The 19,914-nt window shown below is 35.4% G+C and overlaps 5 protein-coding genes and 1 long non-coding RNA gene across 11 annotated transcripts; 2 read left to right on the top strand and 4 right to left on the bottom strand.

The window, feature by feature from the left end:
• The first annotated feature begins 86 nt into the window (after nt 1-86).
• Nucleotides 87-1,787, top strand: Hacd1 (3-hydroxyacyl-CoA dehydratase 1). The gene is made up of 5 exons (XM_076391389.1): nt 87-709; nt 829-943; nt 1,010-1,245; nt 1,319-1,500; nt 1,586-1,787. The coding sequence occupies exons 1-5, from the start codon at nt 639-641 to the stop codon at nt 1,663-1,665; spliced, it is 684 nt and encodes a 227-aa protein (XP_076247504.1). The 5' UTR covers nt 87-638; the 3' UTR covers nt 1,666-1,787.
• A 164-nt stretch (nt 1,788-1,951) lies between these two features.
• On the top strand, nt 1,952-19,206 carry Sirt2 (Sirtuin 2). Of its 3 annotated transcripts, none has more exons than XM_076391508.1 (7): nt 1,952-2,305; nt 2,707-2,949; nt 3,034-3,390; nt 3,476-3,671; nt 3,750-3,936; nt 4,013-4,105; nt 19,055-19,206. In XM_076391508.1, the coding sequence occupies exons 1-6, from the start codon at nt 2,275-2,277 to the stop codon at nt 4,079-4,081; spliced, it is 1,083 nt and encodes a 360-aa protein (XP_076247623.1). In that variant the 5' UTR covers nt 1,952-2,274; the 3' UTR covers nt 4,082-4,105; nt 19,055-19,206. The 3 variants fall into 3 exon arrangements, with proteins under 3 accessions (XP_076247623.1, XP_076247624.1, XP_076247622.1); XM_076391507.1 differs by lacking the exon at nt 19,055-19,206 and having other exon boundaries at nt 2,007-2,053; nt 2,198-2,305; nt 4,013-4,659; XM_076391509.1 differs by lacking the exon at nt 19,055-19,206 and having other exon boundaries at nt 1,976-2,053; nt 4,013-4,655.
• On the bottom strand, nt 4,586-9,056 carry LOC143187347 (2-oxoadipate dehydrogenase complex component E1). Of its 2 annotated transcripts, XM_076391505.1 has the most exons (13): nt 8,863-9,056; nt 7,860-8,149; nt 7,552-7,771; nt 7,119-7,468; nt 6,769-6,990; nt 6,531-6,688; nt 6,197-6,464; nt 5,919-6,126; nt 5,446-5,858; nt 5,257-5,377; nt 5,002-5,190; nt 4,862-4,947; nt 4,586-4,785 (listed from the first exon to the last, which is right to left on the bottom strand). In XM_076391505.1, exons 1-13 carry the CDS (start codon nt 9,035-9,037, stop codon nt 4,678-4,680), a joined length of 2,808 nt encoding a protein of 935 aa, XP_076247620.1. In that variant the 5' UTR covers nt 9,038-9,056; the 3' UTR covers nt 4,586-4,677. The 2 variants fall into 2 exon arrangements, with proteins under 2 accessions (XP_076247620.1, XP_076247619.1); XM_076391504.1 differs by lacking the exon at nt 8,863-9,056 and having other exon boundaries at nt 7,546-7,889.
• LOC143187348 (uncharacterized) lies at nt 9,923-13,610 on the bottom strand. Its single transcript, XM_076391506.1, has 9 exons — nt 13,457-13,610; nt 12,229-12,630; nt 12,113-12,163; nt 11,979-12,032; nt 11,797-11,892; nt 11,463-11,723; nt 11,050-11,380; nt 10,538-10,979; nt 9,923-10,437 (listed from the first exon to the last, which is right to left on the bottom strand). Exons 1-9 carry the CDS (start codon nt 13,512-13,514, stop codon nt 10,204-10,206), a joined length of 1,929 nt encoding a protein of 642 aa, XP_076247621.1. The 5' UTR covers nt 13,515-13,610; the 3' UTR covers nt 9,923-10,203.
• LOC143187353 (uncharacterized) lies at nt 14,876-15,455 on the bottom strand. The gene is made up of 2 exons (XR_013003189.1): nt 15,200-15,455; nt 14,876-15,064 (listed from the first exon to the last, which is right to left on the bottom strand). It is a non-coding gene; the product is annotated as an uncharacterized LOC143187353 (long non-coding RNA).
• LOC143187351 (uncharacterized) lies at nt 16,345-19,895 on the bottom strand. Of its 3 annotated transcripts, XM_076391510.1 has the most exons (3): nt 17,901-18,155; nt 17,628-17,681; nt 16,345-16,645 (listed from the first exon to the last, which is right to left on the bottom strand). In XM_076391510.1, exons 1-3 carry the CDS (start codon nt 17,949-17,951, stop codon nt 16,349-16,351), a joined length of 402 nt encoding a protein of 133 aa, XP_076247625.1. In that variant the 5' UTR covers nt 17,952-18,155; the 3' UTR covers nt 16,345-16,348. The 3 variants fall into 3 exon arrangements, with proteins under 3 accessions (XP_076247625.1, XP_076247628.1, XP_076247627.1); XM_076391513.1 differs by lacking the exons at nt 17,628-17,681; nt 17,901-18,155 and adding an exon at nt 19,357-19,895; XM_076391512.1 differs by lacking the exon at nt 17,628-17,681 and having other exon boundaries at nt 17,901-18,149.
• Between the last annotated feature and the right edge of the window lie 19 nt (nt 19,896-19,914).

Genomic DNA, 19,914 nt, shown 5'->3' with positions numbered 1-19,914 from the left:
ATTCATTAAAATCATTTTCATAACAAAATATACATTTACTTAAAGATACTTCTATTAAAAATTCGTATTCCTATCAATTGATTTATAAAAACTAAATGAAATGAGACAATGTTTTCCCTGTGAATCTGAAATAAGCATATTTATTCATGTGTAAATTAATATGCACTTTACAGTTTTTCTTGTCATTCGTCAAGAGTAACACGAAGAATGCATATATAAAAGTTCAAGGTGATAGCATCACGTCATTAAAAAATGTCTACTTTGCGACGTAATAATTTTATTTTACGAATGAGATTTTTGATGAGTAGAAAATTGGTAAATGAAATATTAAATTTGTTAAGCATAAAAGTAATAAAAAATACAGGTTACCTATTTTGTGTTAGATACTGAATAAATGTTAAACAAAAAAAATATCGTTGACGTACCCTAATTAGCTGTTGATACGTTCCTGTAGAAAGTATACATATAGGGGGACAAATCAGTATAATTCCGTATCATTCCGTGTTTCGTCAGTGGAGCACTCAGTAGCGTGATAGAGGGATATGGATTTAAAAAATTAAAAGATTAATGAACATTGTAATCAATTACTTATTAGTGTTATTTTGTCGTATTAAATATTTAAATTAAATAACAGAAATATGCCTTCGAAAAAATCAAGTTCCATTGCACTACTTTATTTGAAAACTTATAATTTAATACAAGTTTTTGGGTAAGTACCTGGTTCCCATTGAAGAAATTCTAGCTACGTTCTCGCGTAACATTAATTTTCATTATATAGTAATTAAAATAAAAACAACAAAGACTGATGAGATTACATTTTTATTCTAGTTGGTGTTACATACTTTACATATTTCTACAACATTATAGTTCCACACAAGAAACTAATTTATGGTATAATGCCAAATGGCCTGTTGTATTTTTCCAACATGCTGCTCTTTTAGAAGTAGGTTCCAATTTTTAATTTAAAATATTTTTAGTAACAAATAAAAGAAAAACATTTCTTCGATAGGTAATCCATGCAGCAACTGGACTAGTTAAATCAAATCCTATACTTACAACTTTTCAAATCTTAAGTAGAGTTATGGTAGTGAGTGGTGTGTTATTGGCAACTCCAGTAAATTATGCTGCATCATCTCTTGGACTTCATTTAGCTTTATTAGCATGGTCAATCACAGAAATTATTAGATATTTGTATTACTTCTTAAATCTTATTGGATTTGTTCCATATCTACTTACATGGTTAAGGTATGTAATTAATTTTCTAAGCCATTGCGTACTTGAAATTTTATGGATAATATATGTATTTTTATTTTTACAGATATACCTTGTTTATTGGATTATATCCAATTGGTATAACAGGAGAGTTATTGTGTATTTATTCTGCTACACAATATGCAAAATCTCATCCAGAAGCATGGAGTTATGTACTTCCTAATTCATTCAACTTCACATTTAGTTACTATCTTATATTGATAGTTACTATGTTAACATATATTCCTGGTAAGTTTTTTGCAGATTATATTTATAATTTAATATTTAACAGATTAAAATTGTTACATTATTTTGGTTTTGCCTTACATTGCAGTTTTTCCACATTTATACTTCCACATGTTTGCTCAAAGGCGTAAGATTCTGGGAGGTGATTCACTCAAAAAAGTTAAATAATCCAAGAGAAGATTTATATTTATTACTTATAAAAATTCCAGATTTTATATGACCACAATAAATGTTTTAATTCATACTGAAGTAATGTATATTAATAAAAAATTAGAAATGATAAAAACAAATATAGATTTTTTTATATATGACGTATACTTGAATCATAAAATTTCAGTTTTTAAATTCGCAAATTAAAAACATGACACTCCCACCATTAAAAGTTTATATCCTATCATTAGGTAGTACTTATCCAAAAGTAGACTCTAGATGTCACTAGAATCGATTCCAAATGTAATTTTCATGACGTTTTTATTTACAATGATCGTTAAAAGTGGTTGAAAAAAGTATAATGATTATATTACTAAAAACATTACTCAAGGATGAAGCATAATAGGTATATGTAGTATATATACTTATTTACAAGGCCGCAAAGCTGTTTTATTCGACATACGTACATGCAAATTTTAATCAAATACGAATTAGATGTTCAGTAGCTAGTTTTATTTAGTGCTAATTGTATTCAAGCGATATCTTACAGTGTACTTCAGTGCTACGTTTGTAATTTACATAAATTTCTGCTAAAACCCTTTGGAAGAATTATATAAACATAAAAATATGTCCGAACACAGTGAAGGCACGGAAAATGGTAATGGATTTTAAATGTCATTTGTTTAATATGGCACCAATTTTTTTATATATCATTTGTATTAGATTTTTTCATATAACTTGTTATAATTTTGTATAATTTTCTTCAATATAACGTGAGTAGTTTACAGTTACGATTTCTCAATTCTACATATCAATTTATTACACAATAACAAGTCATAAGATAATTGCTATTTAGTTTGTACTTCTTTAGGTAATTACGTATTTCATTTATATTAGATAAGCTCAGATTAGCGTGCTTAACACTAAGCTATGTCTAACCTGATTCTGAAATAGGTTAAGTTATCTATAAAAGAGTGGAATTATAGCATTAAAAATTAGATATTTTCTCCATTATTTTTTTAATCAGATATTAAAGAAAGCACTATTTATTTGTATTAGAGAAAAAACCAGATAATGATTCAGTGAGTAGTTCATCAGAGCAAGAAGAGGTAGAAGATTCTGATATGGAGAAACTTCGTAAATATTTGGCTAAAAAATTGAGGTTTTATGATTCTTCAGAATGTAGTGGACAACCACAGCAAAAAGTTTTATCTGAACTTAGTTTAGATGGTATAGTAGAATATATTAAAGGAAATGAAAATTGTAAAATTATTACAATGGCTGGAGCTGGTATCTCCACATGTAAGTTTTTCAAAGTATCTTTACATTTAAATTATAGATGAATATCTTTTTAAATCATTTATTACAATTTTTTAATATTTTTAGCTGCAGGAATTCCTGATTTTCGGTCTCCATCAAGTGGACTATATCATAATTTAGACAAATATAACTTGCCTCATCCACAAGCAATTTTTGAATTAGACTTCTTTAAAGAAAATCCAGAGCCATTTTTTATGCTTGCAAGAGAATTAATTAAAGAAGGTTTTAAACCTACCCCGTGCCATTATTTTATTCGTCTTCTATGGGAAAAGGGGCTGCTGTTGAGACATTATACACAAAATATTGATACATTAGAACGTATGGCTGGTTTAGATCTTTCAAAGTTAGTAGAAGCTCATGGAACATTTCATACAGGTCATTGCCTTAAATGTAGAGCACCATATAGTCTTTCATGGATGAAAGGTATGAATTTTTATATTTTTGAAGTTATTTGAAATTATGTAAAATATGTTATTACATAAAATATACGTATATTACTTATTTTTAGAAAAAATGATTGAAAGTATAGTACCAAAATGTGAAGAATGCAATGAAGGTGTAGTAAAACCTGATATAGTATTTTTTGGAGAAAACTTACCCGAACGTTTTCATTATCTTATTGATCAGGATTTCCCACAGGCAGATCTCTTAATAATTATGGGGTCAAGTCTGGTTGTCCAGCCTTTTGCATCATTAGTGGATAGGTATTTATTATTAAACAATAAATTATTTACAATTTATTTTGTAACTAAGTTCAATGAAGCTTTAATTTTGCATTCAAGAGTACGCTCTAATTGCCCGCGTCTGCTTATCAACAAAGAAAAGGTGGGAACGTTAAGTATTCTGTCGCGGATTGTTGGACTACGACAAGGTTTAGTGTTTGATTCACGATGTGGCGGTCGCGATGTTGCCTGGTTGGGTGATTGTGATACTGGTTGTCAATTACTAGCTGAAAAATTGGGCTGGGGAGTATGTTTCGATTTTTTAAATATTGTTCAATTTTATACAGATTAATTGACATTTATTTAAATTTATCTCTTCCTAGGAAGAGTTGAAGGGTCTTGTGAAGAAGGAACATGAACGATTGGATGCAGAGGGCATTAATAACGATTGACTGCATTAATAGAATCTAGATAAGGTAAATTTTTCTTTTTCCATTCCATCAATTCCATTGATAATTTTTATGGAAACAAACTGTTTAGAAAATATATTTTGTTTTAATATAATGGTAAAAATATTACTTAAAATATAAAAAATTTAACATAGTCTCACTAGAGAAGATGAAGAAAATCGTATTTGATTAGTGCTAAAAGCAGAACAATAAATATATATTTTTAAAATATTAACAATTCACAGTACACTAACACTAAATCAGTGTATTAATGATCGTCCAAAACCATGTAAATAATTAGTGTTATTGAGAAGTGTAGAGTAATGTTAAAAATGTGTCCAATTATATTTAAACAAATAAAAAATATATAGGAAAAAAAAATTAAAAAAGGTAGTAGATCGTTTCGCATAACTATATTTGGGATAAAAAACGTAACTATTACCGGGTATTTCTTTATATAGATAAATGTGATGATTAAATTATGTGTGCAAATAAAATAAAGTACAGTGAGCTTCTATAAAATCTATTTGTTATTTAAATAAAAAATTGTATTGGTATTGCATGTATCTTAAACTTGAAGTAAGAAAGTAGATCTGATATTATTTCCAAGTAAAAGGTTTAACAATGACTTCCTGAGCTTCTTGTTGATGCAATTGTCCTTCACCAACAGCTGGTGCAGCCATAGGTTTACGACCGCAATACTTCAACTGTGTTATAACCATATTTTCATAAAAGTGCAACATAAGTAATAGAAAAGTAAATTTTAGATTAAGGTTCACTCACTGGTCTACCGCATAAATTTTCGAAGCGAGGCTTTACGAAGCTCCATGCGCCCATGTTTTGTGGTTCTTCTTGACTCCATATAAAAGCTATAAAATACATTTCTTTACAATGATATAAAAAAATTATATGCTAGCACTTACTTTTTGCGTGATTGTAGCCATCGATCTCTTGTAATAATTCTTGAATTGGAAAGGGACATAAACTTTCTAGCCTAATGATTGCCACGTTCTTTTGTTCTGTGCTATTTCTGTAATTGTTTAACGCATAATAATGTTTTCCGCTCACTAGAATCACTTTTGTCACATCTGATACGTCCGCTTGTTTATCTCCTATGAGACATTCATTGACTTTATTAGAATACGGATACACAGATGCTTCATTTTTTCATGACATACCTATAACGCTCTTAAACCTAGTTTGTGGTCCCATCTCTGCCAGTGATGATGTTGCTGCCGTGTGACGAAGTAATATCTTTGGAGCTATTATCACTAGTGGTTTACGGAAGTTTCTTACCATCTTAAAAAAATAAATATTAGTAACTTATAATGAAGTAATAAGTTAGAATATAAAATTCAATACTGTACTTGTCTTCTAAGTAGATGAAAGTATTGGGCTGGATTTGTAGGGTTTACTACATGCATATTAACATTGTCACCATCAGGCTTGTCTTCTTTACTATCTGTGAGTTGTAAAAATCTCTCTATCCTACAAGAACTGTGTTCAGGACCAGCACCATCATATCCATGTGGCAAAAGTATAGTCAAACCGCTGCTTAACATCCACTTTGCTTCTCCACTAGTAACAAATGTATCAATAATGATCTGTGCTCCATTAAAGAAGTCTCCAAACTGTGCCTCCCAAATGGTCAGAGTGGTTGGTGAAGCTACACTTATACCATATTCATAGCCCAGAACTGCTTCTTCAGATAAAATACTATTAGCTAACTCTAGTTTTCCTGTTTGACCCTCAACCATTGAATTTAGGGGAATATGTATATCTAAAGGCAACATTAAGTATTAATTAGAAAATTCAGTCTATCAGTGTAGATTTCAATTACCTCCAGTAGATTGATCAACAAGCATGGCATGTCTATGGGAAAATGTTCCTCTACCCACATCCTGCCCACTTATTCTCACATTGTAACCCTGGTACAGCAAAGATCCAATGGCCAGTGCTTCAGCAGTGGCCCAGTCCAAATGATCTCCGCTGTTAATTTTGTTTAATCGTGACAGAATGTGACTTTTCATCAATTGCAGATGAATTAGCTATGGCACAGTTTAACGAAAAAAGTTTAATGTATTACGTTTATGAAATTAATATACAACGTATTCTCACCGTGTCATTTTCGACGTTCACGCTTTTTTCAGCAATGAGTTTCAATAGATTTAAATTGACCCCTGTTTCCCATTGTGTCACATTTGCGTCGGCTTGTTGTATTCCCTTCCACAGGCCTGAAAAGTACGTAGGTTGCGGTATGTAATTGTCAACTTCTTTTAAAGCTTGACTCAACCACGCATTATGTTTCTCAGTAATGGTTTTAGCTTTCTTCATAGAAAGGACGTTAGCTTCCACTAATTCTTTTAAGTATTGGTCAGGTACTGATCTAAATAAAATCGAAAGATTATTTTGAGAATTTATAAAAATAAAGTTACTTAGTACGTATACTTACGAACGATTCTGTATAATTTTGTAAATAACAGGGTTCGTGAAGGATGGGTCGTCCAATTCATTATGACCCCATCTTCTGAAGCAATTCAGATCTACGAAGACATCCTTTCTGAACCTCCGTTGGTACTTGAAAGCTATTCTAGTGGCTCGTACAACCATCTACGATCGATTTGCGCTCTAATAATTTACTCTACATATATCTATTGAAGGATAGTTGAAAGAAAGTATATATAATGTACCTCAGGGTAATCTCCATTTACATGAATCACCGGAGAAGAGATCATCTTCGCCAGATCGGTGCAATATCTCGAGGATCTTCCTCTGGAAGCTGGAGTTGTAAAACCAAGTTGATTGTTGACGACTAGATGAACAGTTCCGCCTATCTCAAAATGGGGAACGCCAGATAGGGCCAGACATTCTTGATCAACACCTTGAGCAGCATAAGCTGCGTCTCCGTGGACCTGAAATAAATGTGGGACGCTGTCTTTATTTAGGTTGCTTAAACTTGACATAATTTAAATATTTCTTTCCATTCGAATCGAGAACAGTTCAAATTTTAAGTATCCGATTAGATAAGAATTTAGTTTACTTGAATATTTAACACTTTATCACTCCATTGTGATTGTTCATCGTCATTGTAAGCCCCGTCTTTCATAACTTGCATTATTCCTCGAGTTTTCCCCATGGAAATGGGATTCACAGCCTCTAGATGCGAGGGATTTCGTAACATCGTTACGTGGAGTTCTCTTCCTTTGATATGAAGATCAGTGGAGGAAACTAGATGACTAATTACGTCACCTGTAGTGTTTGTGCCGTCGGGAAATTCGGAAAATCCTCGCAGCTTGCGAAATAGTTTTTCTGGTGGAAAGTTCAGCATACCTGTGAGAAGATTTAGTCGACCTCGATGAGGCATACAAAGCACTATGTATTTTAAGTCATCTGTAAATAAAGTATACTGTTTAGAATATTCTAGCAGAATTAGCGGGGGTGGGATGAAGAAAATGTGAATCCTTAACGTTTACCGTATGCACACAATTTGAAAAACTCATGGAAGAAAGCCATCATGCTCTCGGCACCCTCACCTCCGTATCTTTTTAAGCTTACAAATTTAATGGCCAGAAAGTTATCAAAAGCTTGACTTTTAAGCATTTCTGTTGCAATAGCCGCTCGCGTTTCATTCGTTAAGATATCTGCCATATCGTTTTCTACAGTTTTCGCGAACCATTCTCTCTCTTCTTCAGTCTGTATAAACATAAATTTTGGTTTCTTTTTAAGGAAAAACACTTAAAAAGGACTTTTAAATTTTATGTAGATGTTAAGCATTTAATACCTCTAAGTAGCTAAATTCGAAACCTATTGTACTACTATACGTGTTATTGAGAAATTTTAAGGCTTCTTCTACAGTTCCTTCCTCCTTTTCCATCGAAAGAATTCCTTTGAATGATACTTTATTTTCTAATTGAAGACCAAATCTTTGTAAATTTAACTCTGCCAAAGGAACAGACTGTGTGGGTGAAATAGGATCTATATTGGCTTGTTTATGACCAAATTCTCTGTAAGCGCTAACCATTCTGTAGAAATTGCTGTTTTTTGATCGTATTTCCAAATATTCTTTTGGCACTATAAACATACAGAAAGTAATACACTGTAATTATTTATACTTGCAAATAATACAATTATGTTTTTATTTTTTTATAAGAGCGATATAATTGAGTTAAAATTCTTTTCAATTGATATACAAATAATTATATCCAAGCTTTAACTAATAGCAAATTCTTAACTAGCTTCTAATTTGAATTTACCGCGCATGCGCAATAGTGATATGACCTCATGTGAATCTTAAACAGTTGCGTCCCACCGAGGAGAGAGTGAACGCGCGTTGTCATCGTGTTCAAAGCGACGAACGATATATCGTGAATAACATGTTGTGAGTAGTGTATTCTGTGCTGGATTTTCTTTATTCGAGGTTGTGAAATTTAAGAATCAAATATATTAACGAGGTAATGATTAGTTCTTTCATAAAACCTTACTTTTGTGTAACTGGTTTGTGAATGTAATTCATACAGCTGAAACGTTAGGGAACGTCAGCGACATCACGCGGATATTTTCATCGTAACATCAGTAAGTCCTAATGTACAATTTCTTTTATTTTATTTTTCTTTCTTTATGGAATATTACTCTTATTCTTTATGGAATGTCAATTTTTGTGACAATTTCTAAAAGCAATGTCACTGATTATCATTAACTCTAATGTATACTTCTTTAAATATTGGCTACCTTTTTTTATGGGATAAATTTTTATCGTATAATTCAAACATCTAAGTTCGGAATACCTTCCAATTCTCGCTGCATTCTTGGTCTGTATCCATAAACACCATTTTCGCTGTGATATGATTGTACTGGGGTACTCTGTCGATAAGGAATACATCTGGGAACTAGTTGATTATTCTTTATCCAGTGAAAATGTGACTGTTTCTGTTTGCGAAATGTTCGTAGAATCGTGTACATATTGTTCTTTGTTGCAAAATCTGTGAATCAACTGGCAGTCTCATCCTGATTCTCTCGATACGCTTATAGCTCCTCCTCCCCCCTTTCGCTCACAGTATTCAATGTTATCTGTTTATTTGAGATTGCCAACGCGTAGATAATACCACCGACGAAGTATAGGATAGATCCATCATCCAATGTATTTTCTCCGTCCCCAGTCTGTGGAGCACCGATGACGTACAGGATAAACATATATTATGGAATTTTATGCTTCTACATTTCCGAACGGTAGCTTTAGAAATCGTACGCAAGTCAGGTACAAAAGTCAGTAAAATTTGTAAATTCGTACTCAGCCATAAACCATGGAAGGAACTTTAACCTTAGATTACTACAAAATATTTAGATACATACGCCCTTTACAAAAGTCTTACAGTCTAAACTTAAAACTAGCAAGCCAAAGATATGAATAAAAGACAAGTGCAGGAAATAGAAATATTAATTGCATTCCACTGAATCCAGATTTTATTGGTTATAAACACAGAAATTGTAATCTTAGGGTCTGTAATGGGGCGGGATACATAAAAAATGGGGGTAACAGAAGAAATAAATTGAAAATTTGAGCAAAATCTTACCGGTGGTCCAGGATGACCAGTGGTCATTTGCTAACTGCTCACTGGTCAAGGGAGTCCAGGATGACCAGTGGTCACGGGAGTCCAGGACAACCAGTGGTCGCTGGTGTCCAGGGTGGCCCAAGACCCCGAGGAAGGTCCGCACCCGCCGGAGGATCCGCGACGAATGAGACCCTTGTGCTCCTGCCGGGGTATTTATACTCTCTCGGGGATGATGAGGAACCAATCAGAAAAGTTCTTCAGATGGTAGGAATTTCGAGATTGATCTAACAAGCAGTATTTTGTGAAAAATTGATATTTTCCATAAAATAATCATCTCAGCAACAATTTCTGGTACACATATTGTTAATAACAATTGCACACAGTGACTTGTGCAAATTATATTAATTTGGGATTAAAGTTCCTCTCTTGGTTTAAACCTGAATACGAATTTACAAGAGATTACACTAGCACATTATTTCACAATTATCAACTAACACAAAATGTAATTTTATTGTTTTACGTAATTGTACAAACACATATGGTCAACTCTAGATTATAGTTATTTTTTAAAATGATTTATATGTCAGGATACGCAGTTCCTACGATGTCGTTCCCTCTGTACTTGAACTTATATGTAACAATATTGAATTTTGTTCCTCCCAGAGACACTGGACAGTTACCATCTGGTCGTGCGTAGAAACATACCGTGTACAATGCCATTTCTAATTCGGGAGAAGTTCCCACAAAAATCGTAGTCACGGGTTTATCATATCCATTGTATTTCGTACGTATCTTGACGATAGAAGCTTTCTGAAAAAAATAAACAATTCCATACGTACGTAGCCAATGATTTGAAGTAGACAATTAAGAGAGAGTATGTCGATTCTATATTAATAAACAAAGATCTTACGTTTCCCAGATCAACTTTCTTCAGGTAACCATTGTAGTCCACTTTCCCGCTTGCTTCTTGTTTGCTATAATAGATCCAGTTATGCAGGCCAACTACTTCTGTACCTGTGGCAGCATTTTTAAGTTCCGCCATGAAAACATGCTCAAATCCCGAGCTACCAATTTTTCCTTGGCCACGGGAAAATAGGTTGAACCATAGCTTCCTTAAAGTGTCCTTGTATTCGTAGTAATCCTTACGAACGCGTTCTTTATCTGCCAAGAACCTCATAGCAGCAGACATCACGTTTGTACTAAGGAAAGTGTCGACTAAGAGACTTTCTTCCTGTCTTTGCAGCGGACTTATGTGTTCGTTTACATTCGTATCTGGTTGGTAATTGTCGTAGATTGTTATAACTTTTTGTATTGTGGGCCCCTGGAATGCTTCCTCGTTCACCGTGAACAATCTGCGTATTTTAAACGTTCGTGTAGTTGAAGAAAAATTGGTAGTTCCGTAATTTATGTTTGCAAACTTACGGTTGCGGTGCTTCGTCAGCTGTGCTGCTGCTTGTCGTTTGCTTTTGTAGATTTAGCGTAATGTATCTATTCGCATTGTTGTTATCCTTGATAAAGAGAGCCTCGGAAAGCTTCTCCAGATCTTCGTCTGTGATGGTGTTTCCTTTGCTGTAAGTAGGGTTGCTAGAATACTTTTTCGTTGAATCTAATGTTCCTGTTGCGGCTGCACCTGCGAGTGCACCGCCTGCAATCGCACCACCTGCAAGTGCACCCCCGGCAGCTATTGCTCCTGTAGATGGTCTGGATTGTCCTGGTTGAGTTGGTGTTTGTGGCCTCGATTGAATCTGTCCTCCTAAATCGTTCAAATAACCTCAGATTTAGATTCATTGCTCACAATCAGGAAGAATGTGTCACATATCTGTTTCGTGATGTACCTGGTTGATTGGGATATCCTGACTGTCTTGGAGAAGGCGTAGGCGAATTGGGTCTACTACCCCCAGATGCTACATCCGCCCAAGTTCTTCCAGGCAAACCAGGGCTTCCTGGTCTACTGGGGGCCGGTGTTGTTGCAGTCGAGGGTTTTAAAGTACCGACATGTAATGTGGAAACATAAGTACCGTCACGCCCTGGTTGTCCAGAAGGTGGTTGGGTCGCTATCGGAGCAACGACTGGTTTAGGGGTTACTGCAGGTGCTCCTTCAAAATAATATTACGAATTGAAACGCTGAGAAAAAAGCTAAGAGGTTCAAGTATACATATGAATTCAGACCTGGCAATTGTGGTTGAGTTTGCGATGGTCTCTGAGGTTGAGGCTGAGATTGAGGTCGTGGCGCAGGAGTAACTACAGGTGTTGCTGGTTTAGCGCCTGAAGAGAAAAAATATATTTCCATTAGTCAAATAGTAGAGCCTAAGATCTAGACTATCTTTTTGTAGAGCAGACCATTATCATACCTGGCGCTTGAGGTTGCACAGGTGCTCCTCCTGGTACAGAAGCTGGTTTCGTGCCTTTCAATTAAAAACAGTGTTAGTCATTGCACAAGTGTTCGGCACTTTGTCTTTCACATTGTTAAAAAATCTAATCGTACCTGTTGCTTGCGATTGCGGTGTGTTTGAAGTAGGTGATGTTGGTTTCGAACCTGTAAAACCAACAGGTAAATTCAAATTTAGATACAGGTTTATAGCCATTAGTGAATTAATTTACCTCCACCAGTTAGTACAGGTCCTTGCGAAGGTGGTTTAGGTGGTTGTCTTCCGGGTTCTCCGGCACCAGTAAGGTCTGCGGCCCATTCTCTGTAACCTTGTCCAGTATTACCACCCAACCCTGGTTTACCCGGTTTCGGTAGCGATATGTCAAGGCCAACTTCTGTTCCTGGATTCGGTTTACTAGGCCGTGCATTATTTCGTATATTTTCTCCAGTGGAAGTAACTCCAATAGCCAAGCCAGGATCACCTGCACCAATGACAGCCGGTCCTACATTGTTTAGGCTACCTGCTGGCTTGGCACTAGTTGGAGCAACAGTTGTACTTGGTGCGATCGTTGTAGTTGTAGTGGTGGTCTTGTCTTTGTCCTTCTTCCAAAATTTCCATCCTGCCTCAACGTCCACTGAAAGTCATTGTGACCCGTGTACGCGTTAATGAATTATGGAACAACACATTTTACAAGACCATCTTTTCTAAGTATACTTTGTTGGTGGATTCAGCATCGTCCTATCAATTTCTTTTCATGATATCGAACAATTAGGTCAAATAACAATGCATCAGTTTGTGTATTCGAAGAGGAGATAATATTAATGATTTGAAAAGTTAATGATAATGAGTGCAGCACCATTTCTTTTCTCATCGCTTCTTTACTCGACAGTTTTCGTCAAAGTTTTCGATTATACGAGTACGTTCGTCTATAAGCAAGATTGAACTTACGATAACCTTGACGATATAAGAAAAAAGGATTAAATATAGTTGAATGTTCAGAATACGAGAATTACGTAGTCTGGTCATTTGATGAGAGATAACATAAATTTCTTTTAAAGAACGGTTACATATTAACATATTACTGTGCAATAATTTCATAATACTGTTGCTTGATACTGAGGATGTTTTTGCCGATTTCATTTTTGTGCCTATTAATAATTCTAGAAATACGTCGATTAACTTAACCCTAATAAGGGCTATAAAAACTAATCTAAACTTTTCCAGCATGTTCAAATTACTTTCTTTTTTGCAATAGTTACGAACAAAAAGACTAGCAATTCAACAGTAAACGGAAAGCCTTCCTTTCACTTCTCTGATTAATGTTTTCTAGAATCTTTTTCCTCCTCTTTCTTAACGTTATTAAAAACGAAATTGGATGTAGAGTAAGTTTTTTCTATGAGAATCTCTTTGAAACGTTAGAAATACTATTTCCAAGAAAAAGCAAATATTGGTCTACTTACCGACGACAAGAGACAGCGCAAGTATTGCAAAAAACACTGTCACATTTCTTATTTTCATGATCTACCTTGAGAGACACCTATAGCGTCCTAGGATCGATGTGATCTCAATTACTCGTGCAAATACGATCGAAGAACGAGACGTTGCCGCAACGTAGGCGTATTAAGACGAACTGAAGCCAGTGATTCAGCCGCCTCCAGTCGATTATGCTTTCCTACTTCTCATTGGCACGTTCACTCGACCCTGGTTAAGGTCGTTGCACGGTCAAACAGGCTTTAATATTGATGAAAATCACTGTCGAGCTTCTTAAAAGTATGATGTCAGCCCATGATCTTGATTTCATGGTCGATTATTGCGTTCATGAATTTCAGTTGCTAGTAAGTCTCATTTAGACAAGTTTTTTTATTTGGTGACCATGTCTTGCACATTTCGGAGAAAATAAAAGTGACTCTGATCAAGGAATAAGAAGATTTTAAACGAGTAAAAATTTGTAGGATTATTTTATTAAAGAAGAATCTTTTTATTTAGAAATAAGTAATGAGTAACATTCTTACATTCTTGACACTTCTTATGTACATATTTACATGTTCCAGTTCTTATGGTGACAGCAAATTCGTGTGAAAATGTTCATATCAAAAATATGTGTAAAACATTAGCTACTTAAATTAGTAACTCGATACGGTAATCAGATTCCGCTTAAACTTACTTACTGTTTCGCATATATTCACGTTACAATTGATAATTGGGTGTCCCTGTTGAAATGCAACAAACTACTTAATCACGAGAAAAGATTGTTTTAGTTTTCTATTTAATACCAAGCGTCAAATTCCAATAAGAGGGAAATAAATGACTGCCCATAGAATAAGAAGAATCAGTAGGAATAGCATCATTCTGGAACGGAAATTGTCCCAGCCAACCAGAACATATTTTGGTCGTCTTTCTTCCTCTGCCAGGGAAGACTGAAAACACATTCAACATTACTGAATACTCTGTCGAACGACGAAACTACGATTAACATAACAATAAGTTACTCCATCATCGATGTCTTCGTTTCCATGCAGCCTCACAGCGCTCAAACTTCCACGCATTTGCGTAGATTCGTCTTGAATAGTTGTTAAGTTGCCTCTACTAGGCTCGTATGGTTTATCGACTGGGTGGAGTCTCGATGGTCCAGGACCATCGAGCGTCGACAGTCCAATGGCTATACTTCGGCTATCCCTCACTTGCAGTTTCTTCGATTTTGTCAACTTTCTATCCGTGCTTCTGTTGCTAGTTGAAGCGATCACTTCGGCACTTCCTTTTGTCAAGACGCTTCCTGTACGTTAAAGGTTTCTTTAGTAAAGTTTCACACTGATGTTAGCAGAAAATAATGCCATGCAGGAATGTTCTCTTGTTAAGAACAAAGTACTTTACCCTTTGTAGAATCCTTTTGCTCGGAGATCCCACGTCCAGGTTGTCGTACCTGAGACAGGAAGTCCTCCAAGTATCGCTCAATCTTTCTCTCCTTTTCTTGCTTCAGATTGTCAATTGGGTATTATATCCTACAAGCATCTAGCAGAAAAATCGAGCCAATAAATCGCTGTACAAGGATCTTCGGTCTATCTCTTGCGCTGCAAAATACGTGGAGATTAAGTGAATGCAAAATTATTTCGTATAAGTACTAATGTTTTGAAATTTCCTTCTATCGTAATTTCGATCTTCTCTTTCCAAGAAGAAGACATTACAGAATTATACCAATGGAATACCTTTGCGAACATTATACAAGAGGTCTCGCTGATATTTGGTGAGTCAGACGAGTAACGAGCATAGAATGTCGTTTTCGAGGACAACGATGTCGCGTCGCTCCAGGTGTAAGCTATAGCCTCGATCTCCTCGAGCGTGTTATCCTTCGCTTTCTCCATAAAAATCCTTCTGTTATCGGATTTTGATCGTGTTTCTCTCAGGACGCATCGCTCGCTGAAACACGTTTTGTCATAGAATGTCATATATTTGTCGTCGACTCGCGGCAATATTCAAACTACGATTCGTAATCAACTTCACCTCGTCATTTTTGTTGATAGAGACTATCGTTATTGACAGAAGATTCCTATCTATACTTTCCTTTATCGGTCGAAGCAGTTTTGTGACCTAGTTGTGATCATGTAGAATCCTCAAATTTTGATTTATTTGGGCAGAAACAAGACTGTTCTACATATACGATTATAATTTATTCGACAATGTACAAACATTAAATAAAAAATGATGTTGTTTATAAAATTACAATACTAGATAGTTGAGTACTTTTTGTCGAATGATATCTAAAATTTGTAATGTTTAAACGCAATAACGAACGTTCGTTTTGTACATAATATTCACAAATATATTTACGTTATATACAGTCACGACCCAATTTGAGAAAATGTAAAAACTAAAGACTAGCGCTGCTTCGCGTTGGCAAAAGTTACGGCATCTCGTGATCGACAAATGTGAGAATAATCGTGTAAACAAACGTCGCGGAACACTTGTGGCATTACGTAAAGTTTCGCGACAGTCAGATCATATCGTTTAGAAATACATTTTCTCTTCGTCAATGCAAACATTTTTAACTGTTGTCGTTGCAACTTACGAAATAATATCATAAAACTTTTAAAAATTTGATATTGCATTGCATAAGGACGGATCATTCTACCGTGAAACAATTTGTCAATAATCTAGCAGATTATTTTTCTTTGTCAATCGATTTCGCTCTAGCCAGAGAACTTTATCTTCTCGATCGAATCATGTCCTCCTGTGTTCATGTCTGACACAGAAAGCAGCGCATAAAAAGTCGAATTGTAAATTTCTCCCATTCACTGTCGAGCGAAGAAAGCTCGACTCTTCCTCTGTTTATTTGTATATGCATCCATGTCCGGTTCTCACAAGATTCGGTATTGTGTAAGGAGCGTGTAGACGATTACCCACACGACCAGCGCAACGATCACAGAAACGAGGAAAACAGTCTTGAGAAAATGCCAGGGACTCTCGAGTCGCGATTCACCATTGCTCATCCAGCTCTTGCACCCGCCGTTCTTGCAAGGGATGTTTCCGGGTTGTGCTGCTGTCGAAGTTGCGACATTGTTCGTTGCTGGTGACATATTCACTTCGCTCAACTCCGTCTCCTCTGTGCTGTTCATCTCTGTTTTTGCCAACTCAAATCGTGATTGGCTCTCCATCTGAAATTGAAATTGGTAAGAAGTTTAATTAGTACTTCATTCGTTTAATCTAAAGATACGTTAAGAGTTCAAGAATTGTTCAACCATAAAGTGAAAAATTAGAAAATTTTATATCATTCGCACTGCAAGTTTTGCACACTGCTATTTTTTAAAGTACTTGTTACTACGGAGAAAGGAATGTCTTTTTCTTTCCTCGATTTAAAAGAAATGGATCCTCTGAATGTGGTTTCAAATCCGGTTTATTCGATCGGAACTTGTTGAACTTGTTTCCCTAACCGCAGTTTCCCATGTGTTAACCAAGTCACGTTAGATATTATCCTTGTTGTTACGATCGAATACGCTGATTATTTTCACCTTCGAAGGTTTACATAATATTTGCAAGAAAAAATTGAAGTAATTTGGGCTATACTTATTCTAAAAATCGAACAGATAACACGCATAGTATTTGCAAACATTCGACAAGAGTACAAGTTCGCGACGCAAGAAGAATACAAAAGAAATTCACTGTACGACACTTGTGAGCACTGAACGCATTCGGTATGCCAATTTGCTAAATACATTCAGTGCAACTAATTATTCTAAATTACTCAGGCTTTCACAATCATTCGGGATTATGCAAACAACCATTTGTCTTTCATACCTTTTCTTTGTTGTAACAATTTCAAATCTTTGTATAAAGAAAAGAGAAGATAAAAAAGACAATTTACGATTATTTTTTGAGTTACATAATTCGGTTAGAACATCAAGAAAAATAGAAAAAGAATTCCAGACAACGGTTACTGAGATCGTTGTAAAATCGGCATTAAAATCTCGTGTAAATCGAAGAACGCAGGTGAATGCACCGAAATTTCAGGTGGAATGCAGGTGGAAAGGGAAGTGGAAAATATATTACGTGATTTTCTGGAATTCGGTTCTTGGAAGGGAAAAAATCCTGCTTGGTATCAGGTCCTGTTCCATAAACCAAATTCATCATGCTGCTGACCTGGTTCAAGAATGGGTAGTCCCATATGGAGCCCGGTGATGGTATTATTACTGTCTATATATCGTACCAAATCATTAGTTCCTCCAGTGGAAAGTCGCGTTGAGAATTGATGTGGTCAATGAATTATGAAGTTTTTTTCATATAGTCGCAAGATGTTGTCCGTACAATTTCTTAATTAAATATACTTATTTAAATTCGTTGAAAGAAATTTCACTGACGCAAAATAAGATGCTGGCACAGCAAATAGGAAGTAGTAAAATATTTTCAACTCACACTTTCGAACGCGTATCCATACTTTCTGCTAGAACGAGTTCCGTCGTTCATATTTTCATGTCTCACAAAATGTACATTTCGGTGCGCGTTTATCACTAAGAGGTAACCAAGCGACTCGTCATCGCTATCAATTTTAAGTGTTTCGGTAATTACAGTAGATAAATGGATGAACAAGATCTCAGTCTGCGGAGGAAGAAGGCGAGAAAGGTCGTAGTTTACTCGCGTACGATGCCGTAGGAACTGGCCAGTTATGTCGAGTGAAACCTATTATCGGCCCTTATCAGCTCCGACCCCTGATCTTTTATTATCGAATCGTTGCTCCCATGTGAATACTGTAATCTCACAATTCGTTCACGTTACCCCAACATTAGACTAGTTGAGAGCACCTACTCTCGAGACATGCTTGCCAAATTAAAATTTAAACGACGAAGTTCATTAAATCACAGATGTGAATTAAGAATTAATAATAGAAGTAAGGCTCGTGATAGGACGATTCGAAAATTGAAATAAATCTGTTTTCTAACTACAGAATATGTAATTTATGTACGATTACGTGAGCAGATGCGCAACAGGTTTCGAGGATGCAGCAGCTACCTCACCAGAAATGATAACTAAACGTACCTTACGTAATCTGGTGAGACTCATGCTTAGCGAGGTAGTGAACCATAGATTTGTAATTTCTGTCTAAAACGAATCGAGATCTGTGCTGGGCTAATCGGTTGACAGGATTGTTTGTTGCAATCGATTGCATCGAAATTTAACCCCAAGAAGAAAAATACGATACTGCAAACTTGTCGTGAATCAATTCGAAGTTTCAGTCGATTACTCGATCCAGGAATAGAAAAAAAAGAAAATATCGATTTTCTACAATTTCTTTCGAAGATCTTATTGCTGAGATTAATTAGGAACGTGATTTCGATTGAAAGGTGAAAGTATGGAAGTTACCGAACGTGTTGGAGAATGAAAGTTGTCTTTTCAAAGAGGCTCAAGGATACCTTTGCCGAGCGTGTCACGTATTATTCGTGTCAACGCTTATTCATTGGCGTATTTTTTGCAACTGATAAATATACATATAGAACCACACGAACATACATAAAACATCGTTGTTTAGGTTCTTTAAAATGTTATTCCATTGACTAAAAAATTGATTTCAGAATTTGATCGGAACCATCATTCTTGGATAGAGTCGAGAATCGGTTTTTCCTCCAGACATGTTAGCTGCAATAAAACACGATTATCTTTCATACATTCGTGATTATTGTAGCGCACGATAAGATCGCAAGGAGCTGTGAGACAAAGTGAGCAACTGCAGTATGCCCAAAAAACTTGTACGTGATGCGAATAAACATGCAGCTAATCTTTATTTATTCGATTAATTAACGACCTGTTTCTGATATGCATAAGTGAGAAATGTATGGAACGAAACAATTCATTTCCATGGTAGTGCATGCCTTACCTGTTGCGGATGCCAAGTGTGCTGAAAAAAACTTTTGAAGCACCTCATACTGCTCAATCCCAGTCTTTCACCTTTAATTAATCACCTCATTGTTATTGTCAATTATTCAAGCTATTCACTCACTTGTCCTCCTTTAAATTCTTTTTATCTTTTGAGATCGGAATGTCATATTGTTTAATTATTCTTTAATAAAGCCTTTTTGCTTTCAAAAATTCCTTGAACATGGAGTTTTTAATGTTTTCAGATTTTATTTTCACTCGTAAAGTTACATAAAGACACTGTGTTTGTTAGAATTGTCGCGATATACATGTAACATTAAAAGTGTTTTAAACGCGAGGTAAACAGTTTACTGGGAAACTGAACTACAGAGTGCAGGCGCATCTACGAGAAGCAATCGTCAGGCGAAAGTTTTGAAGTGTACTCGTCGGTGTGCGGTCAACAACTAATGATGTTGGAGTTGATAGGACTGGTACGAAGTCTGCAACGCTGTCCGTTCAAACTTAGTCAGATTATGCTGTCTGAGGTGCAATAACATATCTATAGTATATACTGCATTCT

This window comes from Calliopsis andreniformis, unplaced genomic scaffold (assembly GCF_051401765.1).
Source record: "Calliopsis andreniformis isolate RMS-2024a unplaced genomic scaffold, iyCalAndr_principal scaffold0022, whole genome shotgun sequence".
Lineage (NCBI taxonomy): Eukaryota > Metazoa > Arthropoda > Insecta > Hymenoptera > Andrenidae > Calliopsis > Calliopsis andreniformis.
The sequence above is the reverse complement of the archived record's forward strand: the minus strand, read 5'-3'. Positions and strand labels throughout refer to the sequence as shown.